This window comes from Solenopsis invicta, chromosome 8 (genome assembly GCF_016802725.1).
Source record: "Solenopsis invicta isolate M01_SB chromosome 8, UNIL_Sinv_3.0, whole genome shotgun sequence".
Taxonomy (NCBI): domain Eukaryota; kingdom Metazoa; phylum Arthropoda; class Insecta; order Hymenoptera; family Formicidae; genus Solenopsis; species Solenopsis invicta.
The window spans coordinates 5707024-5727825 of NC_052671.1; the positions used below are offsets into that span (position 1 = coordinate 5707024).

Consider the following 20802-nt stretch of genomic DNA (forward strand, 5'->3'; position numbering starts at 1 on the left):
GATTCAAAAAGAAGCAGCTTATCCGGTAATACGCACGTAGACCGTTAGCTCGTAAAATAGATTCTAAGATATTCAATGGGACGTCGCTTAAGAAAGCGAAGGAACGGCGATGGCCGTAAAATCGAGTCTCTTAATTTAAAGACAGGCTCAGTTTCTACGCTGATATTACGCATACGCAATATTTTCTTTGGAATACCGACTGTCAAAGTCGCTCCGGTTAGTCGTTGCGATCGTATCGATCGTAAGGGAACTGACGATATATTTCACATATGCAATTCTTTAATGATACTTTACGGGCTCTCCTACATAAACGTGTCGTGCAGTCTCTGCACAGAGAGCAATGTAAGAAACGTCCGTATCTCGGCGATATCTTCCGAATCAGAAAAAAGGAAATGTAAAAATCGCAGTTCCGCGAAATTCCGATGCTGAGCGTGTTACGTTTATAGGAAGAGTTAACGCGACGTTAAGGACAGGCATCAGATGCTATAGACTTCATTGGCTATTTAACACAGTCACGTCGTGCTCCTGCTCTTGAGGCGCGCTATCGAAGATCGTTATCATCCGTGGTTTCTCCTCAATTCGTAGGCACCATAGAAACGTGTACTGCCTGATCACGTGGTATATACATCCGTTGATCATCTTTTTCTCCCACCACCAAGAATTGACGCTCATGTTCTGGTGAAGATCCATCAGCGATATCTGAGGGACGGTTATTAATCAGAGAAATAATTTTACATTTGCTCGATACTTAATTCGTTATGTAAGCAACGTTTTGCGCGATATTTACCGAGCTGAGGAATGTACCGAATACAGAAGCAACAATGGTCACTGCTGTCAGCGTGCGCATAATTACGAGTAACTCTATCCCGATTACAATGGCGATTAATATAACGCCGAAACCAAATTCTATTAAATACGACCAGTCACCGCTCATGTCCACCTGTCGGCCAATTGATTTGTCGTGCTTAACACGTGTGATTATGCTCGCGAACAGGTCAACGAGCTTTTGACGCAATGGCATACTAATGCGATTTATTTCACTCTCACTACAAACGTTTCTTTGATTTAATGTGTTGTAGAGTATAGAGGAAAAGCGACGTTTTACCAGATCAGAGTACGCAATGGCGATACTGAAGAGCTTTATAATAACGACGGTAATTAACGTTAATGACACTAAACCAGTAGCATTCCAACCCTCCACTTTTGTCATGGACAACAGTGTCAGAAGCAAAAGCACGAGTGCCATTTTCTATAAGTAATAGGACTGTTAATTTTAGCTGATGCCATCACAAATCGCAGGAAAAATTTTGTTTTGACATTAACGGCTACGATACATCATTTACCACAACCGTAGTTAACATTAATTGCATACACAGCAATTTGGCATTTTTTAATAGCACGATATGGAGAACGGCTGACAGTAGATAAAGGACTCTGTAATGCACAATTTCGGATTACTATATTAGTATATGAAATTATATAAGTATTGTTGAAACTCACGTTAGAATAATGATTGTTACAATTCGTGGAGACAGATACGTTTTGATGATTGGTCTGCAAAAGAAACAAATATAATTTGTATAAAAGGATATCCGATGTAACAAGTTGTACGTTTAAAAATAATAATACAAGAAAATTTTGGGATATTATAATTTGAGAATTCATTGAATTTTAGAAAAGAGTTGCTGAATGCGTAAGATTGCTTAAATTGTATCTCATTAATGTTTTATATTCTTATTTAATTTAAGTAATGTCTAGTGACAAAAATATGAAATAAATGAGAAATGAGTATAAAGCAAAAATTTAATAGAGCACATCTTATTTTTTTGTGGGTGCTAATAACTACTTGAAAAAATTAGATATAATTTATGTTTAATTTTTTTTATCGATTTATGTAATTGACAATAATCATGCAATTTTACATTAAATATTTATATTTTCATCTAGAATATTTTACATTTATTGCGTATACATATTTGAAATTATTATCAAAATTATTGATATTTTTATAAAATTTTCAAATAAGTTTCAAAATCGTGTCACAAATAACAATAAATGATATTAATAGAATACTAATGAATAATAATAGAAAAAAAACAGTTAATATAAATAAAAATGTCAATTGCAAAAGTAAATTTAAACCAGTTTTATTTGACGTCTTTATTCTTTTATTATTATTATTTACCAATCAATTATTAAACATCTGTTCCTTCTATAAATTATTAATAAAATAAATATTAATTAAAGATTCTTTGTGTTCTTAATTATTCTTAATCAGCACGACAGGGGAAATATATAATAAGTAACTCAAGTGATACGCATTCGACAGCTCTCGCCTGCAAAGAAAATGTGCTTAACAAATCAAATCAATGTATCTCTGTAAGATATCACTGTATCTACGAAAGTTCGATGGCCGCTATTCCAGCATAGAAAGACTTGTCGAGAACTTCGAAGGTACCGGCGCCGACAAAGCAGGCTCTACGATTGGTTTTATCCTGGAAAATTCCAGAGTAACTATGTTCGAAGCAGCACATCGCACGAGAGTTTCGGCTTCGTTCGACAATACTAATTGTTCTTTCGAAGAGCACTGGGGAGCCACCCTCCGGCTCGGGTCCGCGGAAAAACTCGGCGACGTCGATTCTGCGGGCGACTTTATGCGGGCGACTTTAGCTCCTCTCTTTTACGTTCGATTAGTATCCGCGACGCGATGGCACGCGAAGTCCACGAACGTGACGGCAAAACGAAACAAAAGTCGCACGACTGTTGTTTTCTCGCCACGTTCTCACGATTCGCAGTGCTTTCGGATACTTTCAATCACAGAGGAAATGAGATTGACGCTTCCAACGGTACGAGTCACTCGTCCATAAAGATTGTCATGAAAAATCAGAATATTATGGAAAATTTTGTTTTTCTGTAAATTGCGTGTACAAAAGAAAGTTTGTTATATGAACATGCATACGCGGAAAAATTTTTACTGAAATACAAATCTGAAAATAATCATGTTGAAAAATTTACAATGAACGTTGGTGATTAGTAGAATGTCAAAACAACATTTTGCAGCAGTATCATTCTTAAACGTTTTACATAATTAATTAGTTTAATATTAAATTATTTTCTAATGTGTATTGAGCTAAATTTTTAGATACTACAATAAAATTGTTCTTTCCGTCTCTATTATCGTTACTTAATTAAGCTTATAATATTTATTTAGTGCTTTTGAAAGTTGTGGAATAAGCATGAAAAAGGGAACAACTTTCAGTGCTTTCTCTCTTTTCTCCCTCCATAATGGCGATTTTCTCGGCGTTTGTCTTTAAACCGCATAAAAACCGTCCTGAATAAACATGGGGTAGCTCCGTTGGTTGGATGCACGTTTTGTCAGCAAATTAAACAAAATAGACGCAACGAAGAAGGGGGGAGAACAGACTCGCGAGCACTGCGAAATAAAGTTTCATCGGGGCTAATTCGATCGGAAAAAATTCCGAGGGGATTTCCTCTTCTCTTCGGACGGGACGAGGTGGCGCGCGCGTTAAACTTTTATTTTTTCGTATCGGACCGAGTTTGGATCGGACGCCCGTCCATTTATATGATTAAATTCCACCTGATACTCTCCCGTTCCATTCGAACTTTACAGACAACCTACGCGAGGAAGAAATCCGAGAGTAAAACTGATTTCTTTAACGTCCCGACGTGATTCGCTTTCATATGCGTCGACGCATCGGGGAGGAGGGGGAGGGGGGGCGACAATCTAATAGCAAAAGTATCTCGTTCGCAGAGTGCACGCCGACTACATCATTTTTCAAATATTCCAAAGCCAAATGAGTTTATTCGTTGGACGTAAAAAAAAAGGGGACGCAAGCTCGGCAATTTACGCCGCGCCGACTCGGACGTTTTCATTCGTCACCGATCATCGGCCAAGATCCAATGTCGCGTCGACAGACAGCCGAACAAATTCCAGGCGTCAATAAAACTTAGTTGAACAAGCCCGAGCACGATCACCGGCGCTTAACACGGTCGCTACTTTCGATGGAAGAAGTTTCGCCGGATATAACTCAACGAGAAGAAAGTCACTTTCCCGCGCAAACTACTTTGATAAATATCGTATTTGTGCAGTGATATAATGTTTGGAACTTTCGCGGTATAATCATAATGCTCAACGAGTTAGAGGAACTAACGCCCACTAATGCTGCAACTTTTAATGGTGTAACACTGATAGTCCCTCGCGCGCGAACTAGCATCGGCTAGCATTGCGACGAAACAACGGCGCGCCATTGCAAAAGTTACAATTGTATTCCCGGTTTGCTTATGAATTTCGACCAAAGACGCGTTATTAATTTACTTTAGATATAAATTATATGATAGATTAATATTTGGTTTCGTGCAAATGTTGCTTACCTATAAAATTATTCAATTTTAACCGCGGAGAAACTTATTTTTCTTCTAAATTAATAATTTATGACAGATTTTCTAGAGTTCCGTTTCCAACTTGCTGAATTTATATTTCACTATTTATAAAAGTTCACCGAGATAAGTATAACTACATGATGCATCTATTTTCTAATTAATTATTAAAAACTAAAATATTCAGTCCGATACGTGCAACTAAATATTGAGTTAACAACTAATTCTTGGTTAAATCAACAAATTTTTGAATGGTTGACATGAATAAACTATAAATCTTTCTTGTGCAATTAAATAATTGTTAAATTAACCCATTGTTTAGTTGATCGTATCAGACAAAATATTTTAGTTTTTTGACAAATCTTTTTCTCGATGTAATGAAAGTGATATTAATTCAATGATAATATTTCAATGTTAATTTTAATAATAATTATAATTGTCACCTAAAGGAAGAGGGTAACGCACGCGTGTAATTAGATCTTGGCGAACAGCGTCGCGCCGCGAATGCATCTGGCGGCATATGGTCATTGCCACGTGGAGTAGCGGAAGCTGCGGACAAACGCTCGCACTACACGCTCGATGCAACGACACGCGACGATTTTATTTTCTCGAATGTGCACGGATTTCCAACTGCGTCTCTGCGCACCGTTGATCAGGTGACTATGTTGGAAACTGTATATCTCAATGGAACGGAAGTTTTGGCGTAATTCACCGCGGAGAACCATTTTGCCGGAGGCTGTACGTCGTTGCGAGTACGGCAGAGAAGAACGGGGCGGTCGTCGAAAAGGCTTCAGAAGAGCCTGCGGAAGGAGCGAGTAACAAAAGAGCGCAGGCGAGAGAGGACGTATCGAACCGTATATCATCGCTCGCGCGATCGGGGAAGAACGGCGAGACCATCTCGCCTCCATCCCCTCGCCCTTTTAGCATATCGTTACTTCGTACGGTACTCGAGTACGGCTGCGTTTAACGACCGCGAGAGGCATCCGCGCGCCGACCCGACCCTTCCCACTCTTTCTCACTCGTCCCCGACGAGTTCGTCGTGCTTGACAAAAAGCCACCAATGGCGCGGACTCGGAACGTAAAGAGTGCTCGCGACGTCTCAATTGACTCGGTAACGGCTGATTTATGGTACGATTCACCACGGCCGATCCGCAAAGCGCCACTCCACCCGCTCGAGAGCGTCGCGAGAAGGTGCGGGATCCTCCATCTCCGGTCGCTTCCTCTCACGCGAGCTGGAACGGATAATGTATCTCCACTCTGCAGATGCACACCCCCGCGAGGAAGACTTGGCGCGCGATCGAAAACCGGGCAAAACGCGACGACCACGAAATGTCTACAAATTTCAACAAGTACTTAAGCGTTTGTGCGATTATAATATTTAATCTGTAATAATTTTAATTACTTTTTCTTGCCAGCTTTTAAGATTGTTAGCATTAATCATCCAGCTTTTATATTTAATAATAGACGTGTGTGAATTTACATTGAGATCGAATAAATGAAAACGAATCTTTTATAACATATTCGAAATCGAATTAAATCAAATCTGAATTTTTCATGTCGGATCGAATCCCCTTGATTTGAATACGAATTGAAATCGAGTCAAATTTTCCCGGATTTACATTACATGCTAATTTTAACTTAATAAAGTATTTTCAGTGACACTGGGGGTTCTTTTTAGTAGACCAGAAAATTAATCGCAAGAATTTTAAGAAATAATTGCAAAAAATGTTGGACTAAATAAAAATTTAAACCAGATACTATACAATAGATAATAAATATGAGAGTGTTTCACTGTTTAAAATTTTCAGAGAATTTTTTACTTTTAGAATATTTTGCAAAGTGCCATAACGTCCACCGCAAAGTATTGAAAATCATGATCTACATTGGCTGCTGTCACAGCCATTATTTATAGTAAAACTATGTAGAAAAGTTTTTTAATGTGATAAATTTAATATGAAAGTATAACATATTTGATAAAGGAGGTTTTTTTCTTCTTTGTTCATTTCTTTTTTAATTCCTTAAAAAACAGCCTTTCAATCCACTACCTTCCTTAAGCTAGTTTATCATAGATTCAACATTCCTTTCTAGATTAAATATCAAGTATATGGCACTTGTTAAGCTAGGATCAAAAATTAATTGTGTGAGTACGAGCAATAAGATTGCGATATCTGACATCGATATGATTAGCGATAACAGTTGATTTATTCACAGGGAACGAATATGTGCCGCCAGAGGCGGCAGTATTATAATTGCAAAGCGTAGAGAAACCAGACGGAGAGTTTTCGCGAATCCATCGAGCTTCGGTTAGCAGATACATATACATTCGAGCGGATATTTAAGCAGCTTCATTGGTACAACGGGCAAAAATTTAAGGGTCGCCCATCGCGGAACGAGTTTTTGCCAGCGGTGAATCGCACGATGGCGTCTTTCGTGAGGAATTACGAGGAAGCTTAGTTCAATATTGACCCGAGCAAACGTGTGGCGAATATTATTACGCCATCTGCATAATTTCTGTATTCAGTCGGTGCTTCCTGAAACGCGTCTGTAATTACTTCGGTTGCCGTGAGGCCGTCGCTCGGTGCGAGGGTGGCGACATTGAGCGGCATTGCGAGCGGTTTCGGCGTCGGGCGCGGATAGGCGTTTGTATACGTTATGTAAATGCTGTATACGAGGTAATTGGACGATCGTGCGAGCCCAAAGAGCTAAATTTCTCATGGCTTCCGATTTTCTCGTTGGACCGCACGACACAAATCCACATTCGTACTAAGGTCTCTGTCTAATGTTTTGACACGTGTGCGCTTCGTAATAAGTAATGCGTGTTCTCCTAGTGTATCTAACTCTCGATACACATTATAGTAAAACAACTTTGCTCGTATCGCGTAATGCATAAAAGTTGTGTAAAACTTCTTATCGAGTTGGATTCGTTCGTTTATCACATCAATCGTTTCTTTATTAAATTGTATTTATATTTATATAATGTAATACCTGGAGACAATAATTTTTTTAATTTAAAAAATAAACTTTTATTATTTAATAGTACTAATTTTTTAACTTTTAAGAAAAAAGTATCTTCTTGGTATCATCATGGATATCTCATTTTTCATCACTTTTTCATCTATTTAAAGTACTTAAAAAAATCTTTAAGAATTCATAAATATATTTTTAAATTTCTAGAATAAATATCTATATTTCACATTAAACAAAAAATGTACGGTAATTTAATTACCTGTGAAATTTCAAGAACCTATCAGACATGGGATAAGACTCATGATTGTATCTTAAGAATTAATTTAGAAAAAAAAATATATATATAATTTAATTATATATATTTATGGAAATGAAGACAATAGTTGGTCGAGAGAATGAAACCTGTGATTAAAAATTATGAGATGTTTGCATATCACATTTTTTTGATATGACGCAGCATGAGTTATTTTAATGAAACAAAATTATTACAGTGGACAAAATAAAAGAGGGAGATGAATGAATTTACTGTCTCATTCGGAATTCTCTCAGCGGCAACGGCTATAACTATTGTGTTTTTTTCGCGGCAGCTCGCGAAATTAACTCTCTATTCGCACATAACGGCTTCCTTTCGTGTATGTAACGACATTGGATTCACGCGTTGAATGCCGCTTCGTCAATGGATGAAGATACATTCACCGTTACAATGGAGATCGTGAACATTTTAATTCATGAACCGATGAATTAGTCATCACTTGCAAATATACTTTGTCTGAAATCTCGAATAGAATCTTAAGCTGATCTTGCGTAGTTTGTCATATCTTCAATTATCGATATCAATAATGTTTGTAAAAACTCCGTACATGGAGAGAACAAGTTTGCTTAAATACAGATCTGAAAATAATTATATTGGATCAGCAAAATAATTATATTGGATGCTTAAACTGTTGCTAGAATGTCGAAACTTTTTGCAGCGATATCTTTATGCTTGAACGTTCTATATAATTACTTCGATGATCCAACGTAAAATTATTTTCTGATCTGTATCTAGTTAAATTTTTAGATGCTGCAGTAAAATTGTTTTTTTTTTTTTTTAATACAATTAAGATCTTGAATATACGTCAACTTTATTATATTTATTTCATCGATAGAGAAAGACAAAAAATAGTAATTTCGAATTGAATATAGTCCCAGATTTTCGAACGCAAGTTTCCCGAAACCTGTTAAAGAAAAAAAGAGCTGACTCGCAATATTTGCACCTTCTCATTGCGAACGCGAGTGCTTGAGTGCGTGGAAGAGGCGATTTCCCTTATGCAGGAACGTCGGCGATCGGTCGTGGTGCGGAAAGTGCGCTGATTGTGAATCGACCTGATTGCCCGAGTGCCGGCGGCGTTCAAACATCGTTCACAAAGGCGGTAATACTAGGACGGTGGCTGTGGTGCCCTCCCTAAAACGATTATCCACTCGACAAGCCCTCGGCCGGGGGAGGGTTAGCCGTCCCGTAACGACGTATTGTGAGGACCTCTCGTTGTGAAAAGCCCGCCGGGATTTCCTACCTCTGACGCCGGAAAATCCTCCGAGAGTATCCTCTCGAGAGTCACGCTCCTTCGCTTCCGTCGCCATCCGCACAATCCTCTTCCCGTCGTCGCCGTTGTCGTCGAGAGAGACTCTCGCGTCTCTTCTGCGAGCGCGAACGAATCCGCGTCTATCGCAATATCGGACGCTGTTTCCGAGCGTGTCGGAGATCTGGGAACATATCGCGCGGAGTGCTCTCTGGAATTGAGAACTTTGTCCCGCTCTTAATGCCGAGAAGTAAACTGCGCCGAAGATAGTTGCTCTTTTTCGCTAAGTCTTCGCTGTAGAGAAAAGTTTAGCTTAAGAGAGTTTCTACCGTGCGACAAGTCACTGCAAATTGCAAAGCGTGCCCTTGAGGATGATGAAAGTTTGGTCTCAAAGCAAGGTCTTTGTTTCATCTGGTGGTGGGCGTTTCGCGAATAAGGCCATTGTGCGCCGAGTGAAAAGGGGACTTTCATTTTTACGACGACGACGCGAACGTCGTATTGTCACGGTAACGTCGAAAATGTTGTTACGCAATTAAGAAAATTAAAAGAGAGCGTGTCGTTATTTAATAAATATATTGAATGAAAGGTCAGTTGAGAAGAAGACGTTGAGATTCCATCTAAAAATACATCGAACGCATTGAGTTGTATTTCAGATAAAACGAACGTCTCTTCAGCAAATTATTTATATACTCGATTTGCTTCTTGACTCCCGCTCGTCGTGAAAGTTTGATGAAAGTATTCGACTCTAAACTTGGATACAGATGCTGACATGTAAAGACGGAAGTAAAATTCTCTCGAAGGGTTAAGCGACTTTCCCGGTGCATTGGTCGTCGCTTTGCATATTTGAGTATTCTATTACCTCGGCGCTCATGCATTATAACCAGCGCCACCGTGCACGTATCTCTAGATCGGACGCTGTCTTTGTTCGATCCCGTCTCGGGGAAAATTCACCACGCGCGTACATCCGCACACAAGTGATGAAAGACGAGTATATCATTTATTTTTACTTTATAAAACTTTTTTTATTTGTATATATATAGATGAGCGTCGGACGTAGGAGACAAAATAAAAAACAATAAGTCGAAATAGTCGAAATGTTTTTTCATAATTTTATTTGAGACAATAATTGCCTTTCTTAAAAATGATAATACTATTTTTATAATAATAAAATTAAAAGGCAGAATAAAATTGAGTGATCGATATTTGTACATTCTATTACATTGTTACTGTAACGACTCTGTTCAACTAAATGTTTTATTTAGAATTAGTCTCCTTGAACTTTCGACATGAATAACCGATGGCTAATAGACATTCCAGCTCTCTCTGGTCCGTGGGTCTGCTTGACTGAGAACTCGTTGAATTAATAACAGTTGCGCACCGCGCATTTCCAAAACGGATGACATCGCCGCGAGTGAGAGCCCGTGTATACAGTGGACCGAGTTCCTTACTTCTCGTCACAACCGTGCAACCATTTTCATCGGAGGTATGTAAGAGAGCACGTAAGGGAGAGCTTGCGGGTTTTCTCAAGTTTGCGAAGACAACAGCTGCACGCTCGTTGAAATATTAAGGAGCGATAGATTCTATGGACAACCCTTTGGGAGGGATTCAATCGATGATAGGAAAATAGTACGGTTCCTTAACCTCGTGTATCTCGATGTATTGTACATTCACGTACATACCAGCGACGTTTTGTTGTATAGACGCAAGTGTAGCGGAGAGCACGGTCATTGGCTTGAAATAATACATTGCGGTTTGCACAACGTCGTACTTATACGTGTCACGTCAATAGGATTGTGCGAAGGAATGACTTGAAGTATTCATATCTTCGTATTCTTAAAAAGTTATACTATATCCAGAAGAGCAGCTATATTTTCATGCTTTCTTTAAATAAATTTGTAACGTTTCGCGCAATTGAAAGCAATTACAGAAAAAGATAAAAATAAATTTGCAAAATGGCTAGAAATAAATTTATTATCTGCAATTTGCATAGCAAAAGTTATTATTGACAAAACAATTCAAGATGAGTTCTTATTTTTATTCTCGGGGCAAAGGCACGTGGCTGGTGGATGGGGCAATTTTTCAAAAGATTTTTGTACAAAAATAGTGGAAGAAATAAAAGAGCGGGCGCGACGATATTAAATTCGCGTCAAAGGAGTTATATAACAATCGATCATCACGATGCAGCGGTGGCAGTCTTTGGCGCAGTCGGCGCGGCCGACAATGATGGGCCGCGAATGTGGTCACGCGGATACAATCCGCATTTCAGCCGCTTCGCTAAAATGACACCGCGGCACCTTCAATTTACCCAACGCGCGTGACTTGGCGAGTGTTTCACGCCTTGCCGGGCGGCGCAGAAGTTCATTTGCGAGCAAATGTCGCGGATTATGCCACCCGCCGCTGCCGGTTTAATGATTAAATCGTCGGCCGCGTCGCCGCGTTATCCGCGCATTCTGTCAATCGCATTGATCATCGCGCGACATATTTGACGATACGCGTTAAGCGTGTTTATCGTCCGGCGTTTAACGGCCGCAGCGCGGAAGCCAATTACGCGCGGTGTCTGTTTGCAATCGGGCAATATTCATTGTCACCGGTTTGCAAGCCGCGCATAATCATACGTGACGCGACATTGTTTTTAATTACGCCTGCCGATTATCTCGTTATGCGAATTGTGATTTCCATTAAATGTCGCTCAACATGAACGCTCCGTAGGTGGCCTATACATCGTTATGATGTAGACAAAGACAATTTATAATATACGATACGCGGATCGATCCCGTATTTGCATTCCAATTATTATAATATTATTCACGATTGATAACACGTCAAAGAAATAGAATGAGAGAAAGGGGGACGTTTATTTCATTAAGTTTTTTTCTCTTTAGAAGTTATTTATGTACACTTAAAAGAAATATATTTCTGATGTAGTTAGATTTCTCGCTATTTTTTGTATCTGCTAAAAAGAATTGTTTGTTACATATAAAATTTATAGCAGTAACATTTGACAATACTTTCTAGGAAATTTAGGTCTCATTGCCAATTATACAGTCAAATTTTACAACAAGTATGAATGAATAAACGCCACAAACAAATTTTCTTTCTAAATTTCACAAACAGTTCAGATATAAATTCTGTTTCTGTTACTTAAATTGGATGAGTATCAGACACATGCAATATCACAATATTTGCTAATCGCTTATCTACCTCAGTTGATTTTTTGCAGCCAAAAAATTGTGGCTGTGCTCGCAAGGCCATTTTTTTGAGTGTATTAGCGAGTACGTTCGCACATTTTCTCAACTCTACAAAAGAATCTCGATATTAAATTTGTGATGCCCATTCAGCTTGTTCGATAATGATTTAGACGATTACAACGATGCGATAAGGCTACGCCTCCTAATTTTTCACATAACCGCGAATAAACGAGCATCCCAGTTAGCGATGGCCACGCGCGTTAATAATTCCAACGGCGGCTTATCTAGATGCAGAGTGATATACAACGTGCTACACGCGGAAAACAAGCATGCGGTAATTTATACTGACGACCTACACTTTGGAGCCGATGCAACGCGACGTCTACGAAGATTCGCCTCAAAGTTCGATGATAAACTCGTCTATTTTATTTCTTCATTCGCTTTCACTCGAGCGATGATTTTCACGTGAGAATTCCTTTTCTCGTCACCGTTAGCACAAAATTAGCGATTGCAATTGGTCGCTGAAAAAGCTGGGTTTGCTCAACAAGATGTTGATAGGATTCCGTCGCTGGAATCGTTGCTAATGAAACGCGCACCTCCTTCCGTTATTTCCAGCCGTAAAATATATCGGCAAAGTAAGAAAACGAGTCGCGTATTGTTTCCTCGTCCTACGTTTGCTCTCCTTTTTTCCCCTCTCGTACGATTTCTCTCGAGTTGTACGCGCGGATACTTCTCTCGCATTCTCTCTCTCCGTCCAGCGAACGATACGGAACGAGCGCGTGGGTTCCTTTTTCCCGAGGGCGACATAAAGCCCGGGACAAATTGCTACGTGTGTTTACGTTAAATCGCTTAAGCACGCTGCGCTTGCACGGGCTCGAAGGGATCGACTCTCTCGTAAAGGCGAGAGATAACCATCTGCGAGTGAGGGCCATCGGCATAAGTCAAGCTTCGACGTCGTGGCGAACCGATATACATGTGAGTATAATGCATAATGGCAGCACACACCGGTGTATAGATCCGGATTAAGGCCATTCGATGCTGCAGCCACCTTAATGCCCGGCATGGAGCGCCTTAAACGTTATCGCGATGCATGCCGAACTCCGATCGGGCACTAATGTGTATACTTTGTGTACACGTTAATCCTTTCCCGTAGGGTATCATTAATTACGGCGGGCAAGTGCCGTGGGGATTTTCTTGTCTAGTTGAGCGTGAGATACTTAGAATAAACAGAGCGAAACGGAACTTCTCGTGGACAGACGCTCGAATGCGCTTTATGTTTGCGAAGGCGCGTAGGTTGGATTCCCAGGATAGGTCATTGGGAAAATGTTTGCAGCTTTGGTATCTCGAGATTTTGTCCCCTGATAATAAATATAAATATTCAAAAGCTCAACTACTCAGACGCGGTAGGAAAAAATACAAGGACTCCGTCCTCCAATATGTGCCACCTGACATTTATAAAAATCCAAGTGGATCGTACATGAAGTTTTCAAACTCAAGATTTTTCTCTCTCGTGGAGCAATCTGACGTGACACGGGCGCATTCTGTGCTCTACGATCTATTTACGCCAAGTAGCAACAAGATATTGGTTTCCTGGATGTGTAACCAAGCGATTCGGGAGCTCCTTTACCGTTACACCCACCCTCGTACGAAGTCGAGAGGCTAGAGGACCGCGCTGCTACCACCACGACGACGACGCGAGACGCGTCTAAACTCGTTCTCGCGGTTGGATTCGATTTCACGTTCGAGCGGATCGGCATTGATCGAGCGGAGGAAATCCCATATGTTCCCGTAAGGATCCTCTTCCAAGCTCCCCCTCCTCGATCAAGCGGATCGAACGATATTCATTCAGTCCTTACCAAAGCACCCCGCGACGAAAGTAGACGAGGTGCGATAACAATGACCTCGAGGCTAACGGCGCTGCAGGCTTTACGACGCATCATGAATGAGAGGGTAGATGAATATTGAATCGTCAAGGAACGGATGTATCGACGTTTCGTATACACAACAATGCGCTCCTCGACGCGCCGACAAGCACTCGGCTTTATCCGAAGAGATGTGTGTCCCAGTCAAATGAGAGCTTCGTTAAAAAACAAATGGCTCTCGATCATTCTTTCATGCTCGACTTGAATCGTCGCGTCGTCGATTATGTCAGCGATGTCCCATGCGGCGTGAAGGGTCAAAGTACTATGGGAGTGAATAAGCGCTTCGCAGTCACTACCCTCGTACAAAACGAATATATACGCTTCTCGCGTGTAATATTTATATATGTATATATATACTTTTTATATCTCAGAAAAAAATGCGGAAATATATTTTGAAAAGAAATACAAATTGTTTTATACTAAATATGTCAGTGAAAAATTGCGGATTAAACAACTTCCGTGATAAGAGTTGGAGGGACGCACATTTCGCGAGAGTGATATGTCGATCATCGCTCAACGCGGAAGGAGAACATTCGCGGAAGAAAGCGCAGCCTCCGGCATCACCGCCACCACTACCTCCACCACCACCACCGCCACCACCACCATCAACGTCACCACCACCACCGGCTGCCGCCGCCTCCGCCGCCGTCGCCGCCGCAGATACCGCCACCACTGGTAGCAGCAGCAGCGAGCAGCAGCACCCCCGACGACAAGGGGATGAAGAAGAGCGTCGGTATCGAAGTGAGACGTGTATATATGTATATATAGAGGTGCGCGCACGTCGGCAAGTTCAGTCGTCCACCGCGTGCCGACCCGCGAGCATCGCGTAACCACCCTCCCCTAGCGAGCTCCTCGTTTCCCTCTTTTCGTTCGCTGCCGTATGCGAGGGGCTTGAAGCTGGTCACGTGTCCCCCTTTTTCGCACGCTCGAACGCGAGTGCAACCATGCAAGTGCGAGCACCCTTGTTCAAATTCATCATGTAGTCTTCGGGATGAGCCGCGACTAATTATTTATGGTATTTTTCGAGGAGACGGATCTCCTTCTGCAAATTGAAAAATTCGAACGCGAGGTGAATATGATCCCCAATCGTTGGAATCGCTGTATGATTTTTGCGTACGAACAGACGATCGAGATCTCTTCTCTTCCCGTTCGATCGAAAGCGAGTTTGATACGTCTCAATGAACGATTTACCGGTAATAACGCACGCTCATGCATTACGGATATTTGTTAAAGTTATAGAAATTATATCAAATGAAATTCGACAATGATAATCGGCTATGAAGCCAACATCATTCGTGGATAACGAGCGCGACGCCAATAAAACGTGTCAGCGTAGAGTACGTAGTTTTATTGTGCCTAATTTCTCCGAGTGGCATCAAATAAGAGACTAGTTTCAGTGAAATGTGAGGTAATGATGGAGCTGAGGATCAGTATTCTTCTTTTAACGCTTCTTCGTCTCGCCAGCACGCTCGAAAGTAAGTAACCAACTGCGATAAATTTAAGTTCGATGACACTTGTCAACTAGCTCCGATACTAAACCAGTTGACAAATACATCCAATTTACGACGGACGTTCGAACCGATAATCTACATGAAATGTAACTCTCGCATGCTCGTTTGCATTTTGTTTGAAATTCAATGACGCTTTTATTATTAGAAACGTACATACCTTAATTAAATGCAACAAAGTATCGATTTAAATATCAGATCCAAGTATTAGCGCAACGGAAATACACGGAAGTGCGCTAGCACATTCCGGAGCGATCAAAGATTCACTTTGCTTCGGGCCGACGCGGCATGCACGGCCGTACGAATCGCGGCGTAAATTTACGCCTCGCGTTCCTCGCGAAAGCCCCCTCACTGCGGATCGTGACATGTTTTCTCATGAGCGTGACAGCGGGGGTAATCATCGTCTGCCGGTGCTTGGTTTACCGCGACCGCTCAAACAAGAGTGGCGCGCAGTTACTCGGGGTGTAATAAAGTTCCCGCGGGACTTAGGAGCGAGACGGCGAACACGAAGCGTAAAGTCCGGGAGATCTAAGCGCGAGCGAGCGAGCGAGCGCGCCCTGCCCCGCTGATACACGGCGTAAAATCCGCCACGCATCGTTAAGCCCGTCTTTACTGTTCCATCGCATCCGACTCGACGTCTAAATATACCGTGACGTTGCGAACGTACGCGCGCGTGTCTTCGGATAACGATACACTTTCGAGAGAAGAAGATCGGATATACAGGGATCGTTGTTCGACGTTATTGGATCCGATAATGCGCCATTAGTAATCCGATAACGCGTCTCCACTAACGTTTCTCTTTATCGTGGTGACGCGGCTTAATCCCTCCGATGGACCAAGAGCGAGCCCGCGGCGACGATTTAATTCAATCGATTCGATATGAAAAATTTGGTGGACGTATGGGTAATGCCGACGGGGGATTATGCTGACAGCTTTATCGGATTTGCGGAATGAACCGCGCTTGGAATTATCGATTTTTTTTTCGCCCGCCAAAGGGATAAGCGTGTGCTGCGTTGCTCGCTAGGTACGAAGGAAGAGGACGACGCCGAGGAGGACGACGAGGAGAGCTATCCTGTCGAAGATTACGACTACGGTGACTACGAGACCGCGACTATAGCCAGCGACACCGATCTTATCGCGGGCGGTTCCCTGCCGATTTTCTTGGCGGAACCGGTCGACACGTTTGTCGTCAAAGGGAAACCGGCGACGTTGCACTGCCGTGCCGCGCACGCTCTTCAGGTACGTATTTATATATGTAATTACACATATAATTCATGCCTTGATATAATATACCTTGTACGAGGATTTATTTCTGCGTTACATATTCTCTTGTTACGATTACACTGCAAGTTACTCGGTGGCATTATATGAATACATGGAGGTATCATTTCCCCGACGTTCTCACACACAATCTCGTTCCGTCAGAGCTTTCCAGAAAATGCCTTTGTCTTTATCTCCTCCTTGACTCGAGCCTCATGCGCGGCTCTCTCCTCTCTTCCTTCGTTCTTATTACCCACTTAGACGCAATTTAACGAAGACAAGCTGTTTCTTTCACGGCACGCGAAACTACACATCCCGCCCGCGGCCCTCCGCCGCTCTTTTCCGCAGGTGTATTTTCGCTGCAACGGTGACCGGGCCGAGCGTTCGCAGCAGCAGGATTTCGTTGACCCTCGTACCGGAACGAGGGTCGTCGAGGTCGAGTTGAACGTGACGAGGAACGAGGTCGAGGAGTACTTCGGGAGGGAGAGATTCAAGTGCGAGTGCGTGGCATGGTCGGGACCAGGTCAAATTCGAGGGCAGCCCGCTACGGTTGAGGTCGCCTGTGAGTAGAGAGCGAGAGCTCTCCATTCTCTCTTAGTCCCGCTCGTACTTTCCTTGCTATCCTGTATCCCCTGTCTTCCCTCGATTCTCTTTGAATGTTCAGTTTACCGAGACGCGACGAAAGGATTTTCTTTCTCTCATTGCGGTAATGACCGTGCCGCTCGTTTCCGCGGTACGTGAGGTGCTCCAACTCAGGAGATTACGTCACTTTCGCTCACGTTAGCACGAGGGGATGAACGACGCCTTTGACGGCTCGTAACGACTATTTCGAGCGGTCCTGTAATTTACTTGTGCTAATTCGGACTGTAAAAATTGCATTGCTACGGTTGTTGGTATTTTGCATCGATATTGCAATATATGGAAATATTTTTTAATATTTCTCTTGCGATCGTACCTACAGAAAGTTATCTCAGAAATATCTCGCGCCAGTTACGATTACTAAAAATTACATTTTATCAGTTGTTCGATGAGCAGTCTCAGTTATTTCATCATACCGTTATTTACTAACTTCATTATTGTGATTTTCGTTTAACACGATTTTCGTTTAAAGCTTTTAAAGAAATTCGATGTAAAGCTCGACCCCCTGCGCGTACCTTGTAGCAAAAAGATGGAACAAATTAAAGGGACAAAGGGAACACGATTCGGTTTTCATCAAGTGTCCTGTGACGCGCAAATCGAGTACAAAATCTAATCGATATTCTATCGCAAATGAAACGACAGACGCGTAAGCCTCGGAATAGCGTTGCGTTTTTTTTTTTTTTACTTTTAGAATGAAAACGAGGGAAGACCTCTGTTATTCATAGCAGAACACTCATGGGTTATCAAAGCTAAAATAAAGTCGCATATACATTGCGATAAGCCATATGAAAAGTGTATTTTGGTATTTCGTGTATGTGATTCCAATAACGATGCGGGATTGCTTCGGGATTGAGCGCTTCGTAAAAGGTGCAACGCAAGAGCAATTTTCATTTAGACATTTCGAGTCGCACCACGCCGCGCAAACAAGCGTGGCAAACAGGATGCAAAATTAAATCGGTATTTGCGTGCAAACAGAAAGCGGACGCGCTTTCGAAATTGAATGCAGAATGTCGATCGAATCGATGTGTACGATTTGCCGTGGAGAACGATTTTCTGCACAACGATCTTATTCTATTTCCAAATAAACAAGGTACCGGCAATTAATTTAGTGAATAATACGGCGCGCAGTTGAGTTATTGGTACCTAAAGTCTGAACGTTTTAAGATCATGAAAAATACATTCGAACGCGATGACGGACAAAATGAGATGCCTGGAAATTGAACGATCGAATCGCACAATGGAAATTCAAAGTGAAGTTACTGTTTATAATTAATCAAAGATTAACTTATTCAGTTATAGCTGGAGCTTCATGTTGGTATTCTTTGTGCGATATTTATACATTTTCAAATTTATGAAACTGCGTTCTGAATAAATCGTTGGTCTTAAAACATACACTTCTATGTTAAATAATATTATAACTGTAATATCACAATATTTACAAAGTGCAAAAAATGATATCACAAAATTGATAACTGACACAGCCACAGTGATAAAAAAGTGTCACGTCCGAGAGATTAGACCCATGTATCCCTATATATGTATTTTGAGGCTTTGAAAGCGAATATGACCTCAGATTTGCGCCATCAGATCAGGATTTTTTTTACCCTGAAAAAATTTTCAAGCATTTCTTAAAATTACACACTATTCAGCCCGGTAAAAAAAAATCCTGATCTGATGGCGCAATTCTGAAGTAATATTCGGTTTCAAAGTTTTAAAATATATAGGGATACATGGGTCTAATCTCTCGGACATGACACTTTTTTTTGGCTATGTAATTTTATATTGTAATATTACTATTCTTGTTTGACTTTTAGAACAATGACTTTAAGACTGACATTTGTCAGCAGTTTGATAAATTTGGAAATGTATATAAAATCATACGCGAAATATCAACGCTATCGAAAAAGCGAAAATGATCAAATAAGGCTCATCTTTAATTAATTGTATTTTCACATATCCTTCATCCGAACTAGGAACGCAACAAATCGTTTCCGTCTCTTAGCAAGGGAATAGAAATGATTTTTTGCAATGAGTTACTTTTACGAATTGTTATACGCGAGTCTACGAGCGAATAGGAAAAAATATCAGATCTTGTAAAAGACGTGGAAAAATTTAATGACGCATTAAAATTGTTTGATATAGGGCACGTTATACGAAAATAGCCAGCGAAAGCAGCGTAAGCCGGAATGCATTTGAATCGGTCTAGATGGTCCATAACGCGGCATACTTTGTGATGTCGGACGTATCATCCATCAGTCCGGTCTGCATACCGCGGCATAGAATTCCGCCAGCTTCTAAAGCGTGTAACCGCCGTATCGAGGTACTATACCGCCGGCTTCGGTCGGTGTGCTTATGCTCTTCAGGAGCGATATGAAAGCCTCGCTTTTTGAACGCGGACGTGGTACAGCAAATAATGCCACGACGAATAGCCACATTGAACGAATGACCGGCCGTTATACATTCCGTGGTTCACGCGCCGCAAATCTTTTTCCGTCTTTCTGATGTGGGAGGGGGGGGGGGGGGGGAGGATAGAACCGGGGAGAGACGGTGAAAGAACCCTTTTGCGTCTGTACTTGCGCGCCCTAATATCGCTGAGTGCCACTCTCCTTTCCCGTTCTCATTTCCCGCACCTCCGTTCTTCCGACGTCCTCTCGAACATCGGACGTGTTTCCGAGAGAATATTAAAAACCGCCCGATACCGGCGGCCTGATCGTGCCGATGTAGATCTGAAGAAGCACTTCCTGTCACCGCCGTATTCGCTGTCGGTGGAAGTCGGTCGTAATGCGGAACTGCGATGCTCGCCGCCCTTGGGTGTACCATCGCCAAAGGTTTATTGGCTTAGAAATGGCTCTCCTCTCGAGACGGCAGCCGCCGGCGCAGCTTCCGTCTCCGCCGACGCGAACCCCAACGAGATGTCCTCCGCGGACGGCTTTGTACAATCCGCCGACGGGCATCTGCTCCTCGGGGAGGCCGAATTGAGGCATCAAGGGAACTACTCCTGCGTCGCTGAGAACATCGCCGCGAGGAGAGTCAGCGAACCGGCGGTGCTTACTGTCTATGGTGAGCAATTTTCTTTTTACTGTACAAATCATTGGACGGATGCGGTTAAAGAACACTCGTGCGCGATAATTGAGGAAGCGAGAATGAATAAAAGTGAATAAAAATGCTAAAAAAAAGCTTGTGGTTTACACACAGCAATATATCCTACGAAGTTAAAAAAGAGCTCCCTTTTTCTGTTTTATTTAAAACATTTTAAAACGCACATTTCTCTTTAAACATTAATCTATTTATATTCCAAAAATGATTGCACAGCTATCATGTCATTACATTGCTCTACGCTTTATTCATCACATATTCATAG

The 20802-nt window shown here is 41.7% G+C and overlaps 1 protein-coding gene across 7 annotated transcripts in view; it reads left to right on the forward strand.

Annotated features, from left to right (window-relative positions):
• Window positions 1-20802, forward strand: part of LOC105196654 (netrin receptor UNC5C) — a 295574-nt gene that overhangs the window by 270521 nt on the left and 4251 nt on the right. For 3 of the 7 annotated variants that reach the window (XM_039453011.1, XM_039453014.1, XM_039453012.1), the window contains 3 exons: window positions 16567-16781; window positions 17151-17364; window positions 20166-20501. In XM_039453011.1, coding sequence (XP_039308945.1) covers window positions 16567-16781; window positions 17151-17364; window positions 20166-20501 — 765 coding nt within the window. Of the gene's footprint in view, window positions 1-11863; window positions 14776-14809; window positions 15510-16566; window positions 16782-17150; window positions 17365-20165; window positions 20502-20802 lie in introns of those variants that run through there. The other 4 variants (XM_039453013.1, XM_039453010.1, XM_039453009.1 and 1 more) reach the window with 4 other exon arrangements.